Here is a 14,603-nt window from a genome sequence, read left to right as displayed (position 1 = left end):
TTTTATCACTCTTTTGAACTGTCTAATAACAAAATTGCATATTCCTACCATAGAATTTATAAATCGGTTGGTAAGTGTGTAGCTCACCTTACCCTATTGAATTATATAATGCATAGGCTACTTGTGAGTTGCTTGTAAGTATACCTTGTGAAAAATTATTAATTTTACCTAATCTAATGTTATATAACCTAAAAAGTTACTAATTTTTATATTTTGATACTTTTATGATATTAAACAATACACATGAAAAACAAGAAATATGGTACTTACATTGGTCATGTTTTTACTTTCTTTTTTTGTTGAATGTCGAAGAACCTACTTTTTATACTAGTGGTACTACTGTGTTAAATTTTTATTTGGTTAAATAATGTATTAAGTAACAGAATAAATAATACAAAAAACAGACAATGTCCTATAACTATCATAATTTTTCTGGCTTTCTAACTATGCAACAAGAGCTGTTAAAAATATAACCAATCTCGTTCATGCATTTCCTGTGGGAAAGTTTGAACTGGAAAAGAAGTAGAAGTTTTTTTGTACATAAAATAATATAATATAATTTGATATATTAAAACTTTTGGCTTTCTATTGGTTGTAAATAATATTGCATTGAATGTCAGAGAGAACTACTGGCAATTTGTGAAAGAGGGGATATGACAGGTGGGCGTGGCAAGAGGGATCTGATTTTCTAGCTTAAGGCTCTATAACTGAACAACCTATTTTCAGACATCAAGTCAGATATTGAAAGGTTAATATTTTGTCTTCAACACGTGTGTAAAGAGTTGTTGATGCTTGTGTTTGAATACTTTTGTGACTGGATGTAGATATTGTTTCCTTTTAATATTATTTCAGTGGACGATGTTTTGTTTTAATATTGGAATAGGTGATGACACAGTTACTTCCTGAGCACCATGCAGATATTTTCATTGACCAGATTCAGGACATCGTGTCTCAGCTGAAAGAGTATCCTGATAAAGTCCCCCTTGTTCATGTAGGTGATGTAATTACTCCAACATCCACCTCAAGTCCTGCAACAGCTAGACGTCAAGTTCTAAGGGATCAGTTAGATTTGGACCATTCTAAGGTACTTAGTAAAACATAATTAGATTCAATGCTGTAAATCTCCAGTAACTAAAACAATGTTTCTAGGATGAGTATTACTTCAATTATTTTGAAGAGCCTGCCTACAAATTTTATTATTGATTTATCATGTAAATGACATACTAAACATTATATATATTAAAAACATTGAGTTTGGTACTTGTATCATTTTTGTTAGTAAATGAAAATGTACAAGCTAATATAAGAACCTATATAAAGACTGAATTCAGACAAATTTTAGAATTTTTCAATGCTCTACCTAAAATACATTCTAAAAACTTAAAGTATCTTATCACAGATTTTTTGTGTATTTATAATCTCAGAAATTGTAGCCAAGTAAATTTAAATTCTATTTAGGTTATCTAAAATGATTTTCTCATATACTTAATCCTGCAAAAAGCAACATCCAGTATTTAAAAAAAATAAATTGAATGATCTAGCTATACTATTTGTTGCTCTGTATTGAAGAAATTTTTCACAATTTATTGGCCCGGCATGGTCTTTATTATTATTATTTGTTTACCTAAAAGAAATTCTGTGTATGGAAAAGAGTTAACTTATTTTCAAAAGTTGATGTGTTGATGCTAAGATAACTAAAAATTACACTCGTAAGTTATCACTTGCTAACAAAACATAATTTGGGCTGTTTTTATTTTAAAAAGCTGTCACAAATATAATATATGTATAATAATAATTTGACAATTCAAGTTTCACTTTCTGTTGATATTATATTTCATACAACTTGTTTTATTATTTCTTTCAACTGGAGGCCCGGCATGGCCAGGTGGTTAGGGGCGCTCGACTTGTAATCTGAGGGCCATGGGTTCGAATCCCCTTCACACCAAACACGCTAGCCCTTTCAGCCGTGAGAGCGTTATAATGAGACGGTCAATCCCACTAATTGTTTGTAAAAGAGTAGCCCAAGAGTTGGCGGTGGGTGGTTATGACTAGCTGCCTTCCCTCTAAATTAGGGACGGCTAGCGCAGATAACCCTCGTGTAGCTTTGCGCGAAATTCAAAAACAAATCTTTGAACTGTTACAGTTATTTAAAATTGCTAACTCTTTACAGAATCGGTTTCGTAGTTTTCACTATTTTTCATTTATTTTTATTTTCCCCTTAAAAACAATACAATTTAAATATGAAACTTTGTCTTGAATTTTTTGCTTCACAATAGTCAAAATCAATTTTAAATCATCACATCCCCGATTAAAATCGTAAAATATAGATTACTTCATAATAAAACATATACCCTTTGTAATTCCAGCGTAACTTTCTAATATACTTAAAAATTACAATACACTACAAAGTTAAAGATTATCAATTATATACCTAATACAAAATTTGATAAAGTATTTACTCTATTCATTTTCACTTTGTACACTGATATATTTATTTAATTAACAGATTAACCTGTGTACTTGGGTGGTAAACTTTATTTATAGACACTTAGTGTACCGGTACCGTTATTCTGTTTAGTAGGGACCTGGGAGCAATATCACTGAATTTTATATTGATACTTGCTCCTGATACCCCGGTTTTGAAGGTGTCGCTATATCTGGTGTATCCTACTAGATAAGTCAACCACTTTTTCATTTCTGATTAAACCATTCGATTCAAAGTGGTTTTTATACTGGAGGTGTTTGGTGAGTATCACGTGTTGTGGAATAGGTTTAATCTCGTAGTCATTGAGACACTCCGCACGACCATCAGATTTGTTCAGTAAGTACATTTCACATCTTGAGCTTTGTATGTCAAGAGGACCGAAACGACGTAATTAACATCAGAGGAAACAAAAGGGCATTCAATCTGTGTAATCTCAGTTTATAAGAAAGCGCATGATTACTCACTGGAGGGGAATGGGGTGGGATAGGCTCCTCATATACTAAGCAGCAGTTTCGTTTGTAAGGATGCTGACCTAAGAAATATTGCAGAAACAAAAAGAAAAATATATTCCCATGCGGTTTTAAACTCATAACTTGACGTCAGCTGCGACAAGTACGAATCATTCAACAAATTTATTTTTACAACATCAGAACAAAAAAGAACCCTAATAGGAACAAGATGTAGTGACAAGTGTCCCATCAGCTCTAAGGATTGAAACTATCCATAAAACTAACCATGGAAGACGTCAAAAATAAAAGTAGCAGGGTGCAGAACCATGTGTTGCTTGTCCGGAGACAAGTTTTTAGGGAAATTGAGGAAGCGAACACCACCTTAGGTTATTGTAACATGTTCATTATTTGGACATGAATGGAACATGAGCGTGTGATGATTTTATACTTGTTGATATTATGAATCTTTTCTAATGAACAAGCATATCTAATCTGAACGTTGTTAAGTCCGATGATAGTGGAATTACTAATTTTTGTATTGACTGTATCCTAATAAGATGTTTTACATGCTTGTTCATCAGGAGCAAATAATAAGAGTTTGAACTTCGGGCTAGGGACACTCTAGAGTCTGCGATCCCTGGACGTCTTTATACTTGAATTGTAGAGTAGATTATTTTAAAGCATACCATAACTAAACATTGAACACAGAGTCGGGGGAGGGAGAGGGAAGGATGGGAAGAGGAGGAAGGGGATCCAAAGCTCTACTTTCAACGTGAGCTAACCTTAATCAACTGACGATGAACTTGTCATACTTAACGCAACTGAAACCTAAATTCAACGACATTTCCATTCCTTACCGATCTTCAAGGCCGGGCTATCTCTGGGGGTTTGCGATTTTAGAAAAAATAAGAATTAAGAGTTAAACGTTGACAATAAATATTCAGGAAAAATCTTAAAAGAACTGGTTACGAAAGAAAATTTATAAACCTCACAAGTACATCTACATTTTTATGTAAAAAGAAAGAAAAACATTTGTTCAAATGTTTTATTCTTGGCTTTATACGAAACACTATAATCATCACCAGGACGCAAACTGAGAATGAGAAAGTCGTTGTTGCTTATTATTAAGCATAAAGCTACACAAAGGGCCATCTGTGCTCTGCCCACCACAGGTATCGAAACCTGGTTTCTAGTGATGAGAAAGTCATTCTTCACATTGATACTAACTGTGACCAGCTACACACACACACACACACACACACACACACACATACACATAGATAAATAGAATAAAAAAATCATGCATACAAGGGTGACTGTATCCGTCGATGTGTTCTTTCAATTTCTTTTAAGTGTCTTGACCAGTGAAATACAACCAGAGTAGAGATTGTGTGCGATCAGTGAAATACAACCAGAGTGGAGGGTGTGTGCGATCAGTGAAATACAACCAGAGTGGAGATTGTGTGCGATCAGTGAAATACAACCAGAGTGGAGATTGTGTGCGATCAGTGAAATACAACCAGAGTGGAGATTGTGTGCGATCAGTGAAATACAACCAGAGTGGAGATTGTGTGCGATCAGTGAAATACAACCAGAGTGGAGGGTATGTGCGATCAGTGAAATACAACCAGAGTGGAGATTGTGTGCGATCAGTGAAATACAACCAGAGTGGAGGGTGTGTGCGATCAGTGAAATACAATCGCAGTAGTTGTGTGTTTGTTTTGTTGAATTTTACGCAAAGCTACTTGAGGGGTATCTGCACCAGCCGTCCCTAATTTTGAAGTGAAAGACTAGAGGAAAGGCAGCTAGTCAGCACCATCTACTTCCAACTCTTGGGTTACACTTTAGCAACGAATAGTGGGATTGACTGTCATATTATAAGGCTTCTATGGCTAAAAGGGACGACCATGTTCAGAGACAGGATAGGAACACGCGATTCATAGTTTGCGAATCGAGTGCCCTAAACATCAAGACAACTTTGTACAAGCAACTTGAATTGTTTTAGGTCAGCTAACGTCATTTGTAAAGTAGGCCTACAACAAGTTACGACAGAGCACAAGTGTTCAACTTTATAGAAACGTCAAAGGAAGAAATAAACTAATTGATTATAGTTTACGTGGACGACTGGATTTCGAATTCGCTTTACTGAATAAATTAAAAGAACTCGCCAAAGATAGAACAACGACATAACAATAGGAACTGTATGCTCTAAATTATTTTTCTGTGCGTTTCAGAGTTCGTACTAATATTATTTTGAACAACGACTAGTCACAGTGTAGATCTAGTAATCGGAAGAACGCGACAGTTGTTAAACTCCTGACCTTACTAAAGTAGGAACGCCAAGATAATAACGTCCCTCGCTGAGTGGTTATTACACGAGGCTTAAACATTACTCTCAGCTGTTGCTTGTAAATAGTTTGTTTGTTTTGTAACTTTCAAGTGAAATTTGAGATGTAAAAACAATGGCTGCTCAAAAAATGTGAGGTTAAAAACTTGAGTTATTAAAGAGTGCCTTGCTAGCAGTAGTTCCGTTGGTAAAGTACTCATTTGTAGTGTTAGCAGTTTCGGGTTTAAATTCTGACAGCGGGAGACGCAAAAAATAAAAAATAAATTACCACAAACATACCGTCATCTCATATTTACATTGGGGCATGGTCACACAGTTAATTCTGGTACACATTCAGCGATGGTTGTATAGTCAACTCTGATATACATTGGAACACGATCGTACTGTCATTTCTGATGCACATTCAGCCATGATCATTCTCTCAGCTCTGATGAGTATTTGCCCATGATCATACATGATCGCACATTCAGCCATGGTTGTGTAGTCAACTCTGTTATACATTGGAACACGATCGTACTGTCATCTCTGGTGTACTCTGAAAAATACGTTATACTTAGTGATATTTAAGTTTAAAAGCAAGAAAAGATTGCGGTCGTTAAAAAAGGATAGAAAAAACATATTTTATGATGCTTAATTTTCTCCAAATGTATCAGCATACTTAAAAATATAGGCAACCAGGCTTTTTAAATTATCTTTCTGAAGTGGATAATGTATTTACTGATTTTACTTGAGAGGTTTGTAGAGGTTAGTTGCATGTTTTGCAAATAGCATAGAAGAGTGTGAACAAAAGTCTGACAGTACTCGAAACATTTCCACTTAACAAACATTGCTCAGTTATGACACAAGTGATCCATCTCACTAAACTTCTCCTATCAAATTGTTAATGAACCCAGTCTTTCCGTCACTGTTAACGGTATATCTAAAGCTATCCAGATGGTGTGAAGACATTCGTACTCTAAGATCTTTCAGGGAGTCAAGCGTTGTTTTGTGTGATTCCGTGGGTTATGTGTGTGTGATTGTGTTCTATTTTATCTACATAATGTTCTACTTCTTTTTGAAAAAGTGTTGCTTGTATTTTACCCATTAATTTATACAGTTACTAGAGAAATGTACTTCATGCTAAAATTAAAATAGAACAAAGAGACAACGTCACAGTACATCAACTAAAACAACTAAAATTTATTCACGCGCCAAGTTTTGGAAGTATGGTGATGGCAAATTGATATCACATATTTCTTTTTTTCTAGTTTAATATTAAAGGGGAATATCCTCTCGGATATCATTGAAGAAAAATGAACAACAGATATACAGACAGGCGCTAACAAAAGACACATAGGTAATAAATAGAATTAAAATATAACATCATATGTTATTTTACAACGTGAATCCTTTAACTTTATCTATAACTTAAACAGTTAAAAAGAGTAAATGCAAAGAATGGACCAGGAACTTCTGGACAGTTAAGATATAAATGTATAAGAAAGGTAAATGTAAGGGATAAACCAAGAACATATAAACACTTAGATAGGAAAATCTAAAGGATAAACCAGGAATATATGAACACTTAGAAAGATAAATATAAAGGACAGATCAGGAAAACGGTATTTACTTCGTAAGGTTTTTAAATACTCCTCATGATGTGAAGTTATGTTCTAGCTTTTATCGTGGTGTGAAGTTATGTTCTAACTTTCATCGTGGTGTTACGTTATGCTCTAGCTTTTATCGTTGTGTGTAGTTATGTTCTAGCTTACATTGTGGTGTGAAGATATGCTCCTCCTTTCGTCGTGGTATGAAGTTATGTGATAGGTTTTATCGTGGTGTGAAGTTCTGTTCTAGCTTTCATCGTGGTGTTACGTTATGTTTTCAACTTTCATAATGGTGTGAAGTTATGCTCTAGCTTTCATTGTCGTGTGAAGATATGTTCTACATTTCGTCATGGTGTGAAGTTATGTTGTAGCTGTCATAGTGGTGCTATAACTTTCATTGAGATGTTACATTATGCTTTAACTTTCATAATGGTGTGAAGTTATGCTCATGCTTTCATCGTGGTGTAAGGTTATGTTCTAGCTTTTATCGTGATGCGAAGATATGCTGTGGTTTTCATCGTGATGTAAAGATATGTTCTAATTTTCATTGTGGTGTGAAGATATGCTATGGCTTTCGACATGGTGTGAAGTTGTACTCTAGTCTTCATCGTGGTGTAAAATTACGCTGTAGCTTTCATCGTGGTGTGAAGTTATGCTCTAGCTTTCGTCGTGGTGTTAAGTTACGCTCTAGCTTTCATCATGGTGTGAAATTATGTTCTAGCTCTCATCGTGGTGTGAAGTTATGCTCTAGCTTTCGTCGTGGTGTTAAGTTACGCTCTAGCTTTCATCATGGTGTGAAATTATGTTCTAGCTCTCATCGTGGTGTTACGTTATGCTTTAACTTTCATCGTGGTGTGAAGTTGTGCTCTAGCCTTCATCATGGTGTAAAGTTATGCTGTAGCTTTCGTCGTGATGTTAAGTTATGCTCTAGCTTTTATCGTGGTGTGTAGTTATGTTCTAGCTTTAATTGTGGTGTGAAGATATGCTCCTCCTTTCGTCGTGGTATGAAGTTATGCCATAGTTTTCATCGTGGTGTGAAAATATGCTGTAGCTTTCGTCGTTGTGTTAAGTTATGCTCTAGCTTTCATCGTGGTGTTACGTTATGCTCTAACTTTTATAATGATGTGAAGTTATGCTCTAGCTGTCATAGTGGTGCTATAGCTTTCATCGTGATGTTATGTTAGGCTCTAACTTTCATAATGGTGTGAAGTTATGCTCTAGCTTTCATCGTGGTGTAAAGTTATGTTCTAGTTTTTATCGTGATGCGAAGATATGCTGTGGTTTTCATCGTGATGTAAAGTTATATTCAAGTTTTCATTGTGGTGTGAAGATATACTGTGGTTGTCATCGTGGTGTAAAGTTATGTTCTAGTTTTTATCGTGATGCGAAGATATGCTGTGGTTTTCATCGTGATGTAAAGTTATATTCTAGTTTTCATTGTGGTGGGAAGATATATTGTGGTTGTCATCGTGGTGTAAAATTATGTTCTAGTTTTCATCGTGGTGTGAAGATATGCTGTGGTTTTCATCGTGGTGTGAAGCTATGCTCTAGCTATATGAGAGAACGCTGACGCTCTTTGGCTCTCTTATTTCTCTTTACGTTATTCTCTGTAATCAATTAGCTCTTATTGTTTTTAATGTATTGTCTCGTGGACGAAACAAATTTTGTTTCTAAGTACAATTTTGATATTTTGATTAAAAAAATGTATCTTGTGGTATCACAAGTTTGTTTTTGAGCCAACATTAGAAGTCCAAGATATCCAGCTTAGCTTCTACCCTAACTTTAGCAGTAACGTGCTCCTGTGCCATTAAACAACCGGGGTACACTGCGTGTAAAACTTTCGGATTTTTATACAGTGTCATAACACTAATTTGTAACCAATATCATGTGTACTATAAGCTGCTATAAATTATCCACTATGTCGTTATTGTATCAAACCTGGCAAGAAACACACTGAAAACATTCATCTAACCTTATAAAGAACTAACCAGTATTTGTGTTTACCTCGGCAGTGGACTCCAGAATAGGAAATGTTTTTCGTCGCTGAATTCAAACACAATTGAATATTAAGATGTATTTTTTGTTACTTTTGTCTTCTTTTGGTAATGCGGTGATTTATTACATACTCCTGTTGCACGAACCCCAAGCAGAAAAACAAATGTTTATACTTTAAAACGTACCACGGGGACAAGGAAAAACAACCTCGGGTCAAAGCTATCATTGATTGATTATTGATTCTGCGTCAATAAAAATCGAAACAGAACCTATTTTGCATAAAATATTAAAACCAGTGTTTATCACACGCACATTTCAAAATTCTGTAAGGTCGTCGTCCAAGTGGTTAGCGTGCTCACTTTGTGAATCTATTTATGTACAAACGCGATCCGCGTATAATATTTGGTCAGATCAGAGTAGCCAAAGAGTTGGCGGTAGGTGCTGTTGACTGGCCTTCCCTATGATCTTTCAGTTCAAAATTACTGACAGCTAGGCTCAGATAATCATTTGTGTAATTTTGCGCAAGATTCTGAAACAAAGAAACAAATAAGCCGAAGTGTCATCTACAGTTCAAATATTCAATACTTTTATTAGGCCTAGTAACTATGATGACAAACCCATTTTATAACGTATTTGTATTTGTCCATACCTCCTAATTAATCCAATTCAGAGATGTGTAAAAATAGCATTTCAGCTCTTTCTACTGGAAAACACACAAACCATTTAGCCTAATATCTATAATTTTATTTGATTTTTATTACAATGATGAATTTATCAGGGTTCGTCGTTAAACGCCATAACAATAAGTTCTTGTAATGTACAGAACTAACATTTTCGATGGACTTTTAATTTATTCGGGTCCTCACAAGCTACTGAGTTCCAGCGTTAAACAAAGGGCCTTCTGGATAGTGATGTTTTGTTTTTTGTCAGAAAAAAAGCTAAATCTGAACCGTTATTTTTACAAATGTCTGATCTGAAGTGTTTAAAGAACACGTTTAAAAGAATGCGGTAGATACAATTATACGTGATCTTAATCATATTTGTTAAATCTAAAGTTCCGCCTTGCCAGTTTAGTAATTTTTTATTTGTCAAGAAAGGATTGTTTTAACGATCCCAAACATACAAGGTATGGTAGTGAATAACAAAGCAGTATTTGAGCTATAATTTGAGAAAAGTGTTTATTTGTCCTATAACTCCTCCCAGGTTTTGCATCTGGACCTGTCAAATATTGTTTAATCACTTAGGAATGGTTCGGGATGTGTCAAGAAGAAGCACAGATTTCATAGTTCCAGTGATGGCTAAATAATAATCAGTCAGTGGTGGTGGCTACTTGGGGGTAGTGATGGGATTTATTCAGTTTTCCATTTCATTACGTGGGTATACATATAGTCTGTGTACTTTCAATCATTACTGACATATTTAGGACAAAAACAGAAACATTATTTATATTCATAACTGGTAAAACAATCATTTTACAATTGCTATTTAATCAATAAACTAATCATATAAATGATTTGTTAAGTTTCATAAATCTCTCAATGTATATCACACAAGTACAACTGCTAGTTATGAATAATGTAAAGAGCGTAGACATAGCAGGGTTGGAGTTTCCTATGGATATATCTTGTTTAGATTTTTGAAGTAGAGGACATTTTGAGCGCTTTCCTGAATAAGATATCACCGTAAACATCACAACAAGGCACAGGAAATATTCCACCAATGAAATAGTATTTAATTCATGATTAGTTGTACACTTTAGGCTTAACATAAAGTTAAGATAAATCTCTGGATTTCGGAGCTGGCGAGCTGGGTTCGAATCTGTGCGATACCACAAAATATTTCTCGCACTTTTTAGCTCTTGTTGCGTTGTAAGGGAATGATAGTCTATCCCTTAGCATGAATGGTTGGAGGTAGGTTGCTGTTGACTGGCCAGTATTTCAAAATTAAAGATAGTGGCCGATGGCCTTAGTAGCTTTGCTAAAAATACAAATTGATAAAGATATGATTTCTTTCCATTTAGATCATGTTCAGTACTTTAAATCTCAATTTTTTTTTTTCAGAGATACTGTCCTGTTCGAGATGTTATACATTAAAGATACATAATTTTTGCTATAGATCTCGGTTATATTTCCTTGTCAGCTGTGTATGATTCACTCGTAAGACTAAATGTTAGTAAGTGTGTGCATGTATGTTTTCTTCAGTCTTAGTCTCCTTTGCTAACGCTAACTCAGCGATAATCTAGAGAGCTTATTACCTTACAATAGGGGTTTGATCCCTGCAGAGTACACAGTGCAAATAGCCTATTTCACAGCCCCTGGAGGCTCAACGGCAAGTTTGAGAGTTTTAACGTTAAACATCGAGGTTCGTTACTCGCAGTGGGTACAGCGAAGACAACCCAGTGTGTAGATAAGCGCTTAAAACACAAACAAACCTATAGTGCAGCTTTGACTTAATACAAATAGGCTAGATTGATGCATAATATAGACTGTAACTATTCATCAAATACAATGGTTTGTATGGTAATTTGTTAATAAAGGTAAATGGTTGTCACTGGAACGTTGATTTTTGTTAATGAAACACTTTTAGTTAGTGTTTTCAATCTTTATTGTAATGTCACAACCATCATTATCTAAACTACTGCACAATCATTTCTGTGGCCCCTGTTTGAAGCTATACAGATAAAAAATGGATCCAAACACATATAATTTATGTTAAACTGTATAAAATGTAAGGTCTTTGGTTTTTGTTTAGAATATTTTGTCTGCTCGAATTTCAAACACAATACCTACAAGGCGGACTAAACATTGGAAGTAGTAGTTCCACACAGTTTTTTTCCTTTTAACACCCACTTAGTGCTCTTTACCCACCGCCGGAAAGATAGTCAGAAAGAATCCCATAATTCAGAGTCTTCTTGTCATGTCTGTTTCTCCACCCACAATGCAATAGCACGTGTTTCTTGTTAGCCCTAATGAAACACTACAAGCACATCAACTTTCTGCTTACTTTTTGCCGTTTATTTGTTAAATTGGACTTCTAGTCAACGAGTGAAGAAGGAAACACGTGAAATCTGAAACCACGCGGATATCGTACAGTTATGAATTCAAAAATGCACGTGCAGTTCTAAATGGAAAACAGATGTTATTAGCTCATTAATGGCACTGAACAATCCTTCGTTTCTGAGAAACAATACTGAGCATGACTTTATTTTTAAAGCAATTTTTAAAGACCGATTTTCATTTTGATCCTGAAGGAGAAGCAACCATAGTTTGATAGCGCGAAATACCTTCTTTTCGAGCCTTTCTTTTTCCTTTGTCATGCCACAGAATAGTGCATTTATCGGTTTTATTAGCAGATCGTCGATATAGTTATGGAAGATAATTTTATATTATATGTTTGACCTTATAAGGCGTAGAGTGTCCTGCAAATGTAAGAGAAAGGCAATGTGTGTTTTGAATGTCGCGCAAAGCTACACAAGGGCTATCTGCGCTAGCCGTCCCTAATTTAGGATTGAAAGACTAGAGGGAAGGCAGCTAGTCATCACAACCCATCGTCAACTCTTGGGCTACTATTTTACCAACGAATAATGGGATTGGCCGTCACATTATAACGTCCCCACGGCAGAAAGGGCGAGCATGTTCTGTGGGACGGAAATTCGAACCTGCGACCCGCAGACTGCGAGTAAAGCGTCCTGATCACGTGGCCATGGCAGGCCCAGGAAGGGCATGGAATAATGGTTAGCATACCGGACTGTGAATCCTAGCCTCTACGTTTCGCAGGCTGTTGGGGACGTGGGCGTGTTATAAGAGTGATAGGCAAACCCCACCATTTGGTTAGAATAGCCCAAGAGTTGTCTGTGGATGCCTTTGACTCGCACCACCATACAGAAGTGTGTTGTATGTCAGTAAGTCAGTAAACACTAAAATTACGTCACATAAGGGACGCTTAACTTTGCAATTTGTACTGTCGTGGTGTCAGTAAAACGTGCACATGCCATGAATCACGAGAATAATTAGGCTACAACACAGCATGGCATATGAAATTGAAAAGCAAGGAATAAAAATATTTGTTACTATTAATTTTGGTTCTATTTACTCTTGAAAGAGAATACTTTCGGGATTCCTGCGCAAGTACATCTAGTACATGACCTATTTATTGTTGTCAGTGTAGTAACAAGCACTTATTTTTACGACGAAATAGCAGGATCCTCCATGGTTTAGTACTGTGTATCAGGTCTCCAGTTAAATATCACGTCATTTTAGTTGAATATCAGTTTATTAACCCTTGTGATTTGTACACATTTCCGTGGACAAATCGCTCAAATGTTTTTGTTTCACAATTTTGCACAAAGCTACACAAAAATTCACCTGCGCATACTTTTGAATTTATAGACTAGAGGGAAGGCAGTTAGTTAACAACAGCCATTGTCTACTATTAGAATAATCTTGTTTGACCAAATAATGGTATCTTACCACAGCCCCATAGCGCCGAAATTAAGTCAGTGTCGAACTATTGCGCCAAGAGAAGGGGTTATCAAAGAATTCCCAGACCCCCACCCTTTTTTAAAATTTTAACCTTACCATACACCGCAAACAACTTTAATTATAACTCAGTTATGTTAACTAGGGCTATCTAACGGCATAACGACTGACATTGCATGGACTCCCAGAAATTGGCTTGTGGACTTGTCTAAGAAAACTGCGGGCCAGAATTTGGGAACCTATGGTCTAAAAGAGTGACTGTTTATACACACAGACTAAAATCTGGTGATCAAATAAACTGCTAGAGTGTGCAGCACTTGTGGATCTGGAAACTTTGAAGACTGAACACTTATGGACGTTTAACAACTACTTTTATATTGTTTTGAAAGTTTATCAATATTCTTTTGGAATTATAACATTTTACACACACACATTGTCTCAGCGGTAAGTTTATAGGTGTATCACGATAAAAACAGGATTTTGATATCCATGGTGGGCACAGCACAGTTAGTTAATTATATAGTTTTGCGCTTAACAACAATCTAACCAACAAACGAAAACTAATAAAATATTTTTGATTCCTTAAAGGAGAAGATGGTACAAACCTTCGACACCAGGTGGTTATGGATGATATGTCTACGAAGTTAGATAGAAGATTAAGCTTCATTAGCGGTAAGTTATAGTAAAATTTTAACCATAGAATTACTAATAGGATGAGCCATGGACCACATTGGATTGAGAAACACATTTCTAAACCATTCATGCACCGATCTGCTTGTGGGTGCATGATCTTGTTGGTTAACAGGTTCCTAATAACACACAAGTCACACAAAAAATTTTATTTAAAAACTGTCAATATTGCAATTAATGGCAACAGTTACTTCTGTTGTTTCCTGTGCATTTCACATAGAAAATGGGTGTTTTCACATTTTTTGGGTAAGTTCTTTTACACCAAGTAAATACGTTTTATACAGTTAAGAACGTGAAGTTATTCAATATATGAAACCTTCATGTTATCAGTTAGGTGGGTGTAGAAGGCTTCTTTTATCTTTGTTTTTATCATATTCCATGGTTTTCCCGTTTAGTCCAATTTATTATCTGAACTACTATTCATTATAAGGATCAGTAATTTGTGGGTAGCATTGTAAACATAACTTTTCAAGAGTAAAAAACATAACAATCGACATTTTTTGGCACAATGAGAGATATAATCTTTATTATTAGTTACAGCTGAATAGTTTCGGTAACACAGTTAGTTGATGA

The 14,603-nt window shown here is 35.5% G+C and overlaps 1 protein-coding gene across 3 annotated transcripts in view; it reads left to right on the top strand.

The window, feature by feature from the left end:
• LOC106458812 (glutamate receptor-interacting protein 1-like) overlaps nt 1–14,603 on the top strand; it is a 95,698-nt gene that overhangs the window by 38,278 nt on the left and 42,817 nt on the right. For all 3 annotated transcript variants that reach the window (XM_022385162.1, XM_022385161.1, XM_022385160.1), the window contains exon 2: nt 13,929–14,012. In XM_022385162.1, the coding sequence (XP_022240870.1) occupies nt 13,929–14,012 (84 nt within the window). The remainder of the gene's footprint in view (nt 1–13,928; nt 14,013–14,603) is intronic.

Source organism: Limulus polyphemus, unplaced genomic scaffold (genome assembly GCF_000517525.1).
Source record: "Limulus polyphemus unplaced genomic scaffold, Limulus_polyphemus-2.1.2 Scaffold519, whole genome shotgun sequence".
Lineage (NCBI taxonomy): Eukaryota > Metazoa > Arthropoda > Merostomata > Xiphosura > Limulidae > Limulus > Limulus polyphemus.
This window is presented reverse-complemented; position numbering and strand designations above follow the sequence as displayed.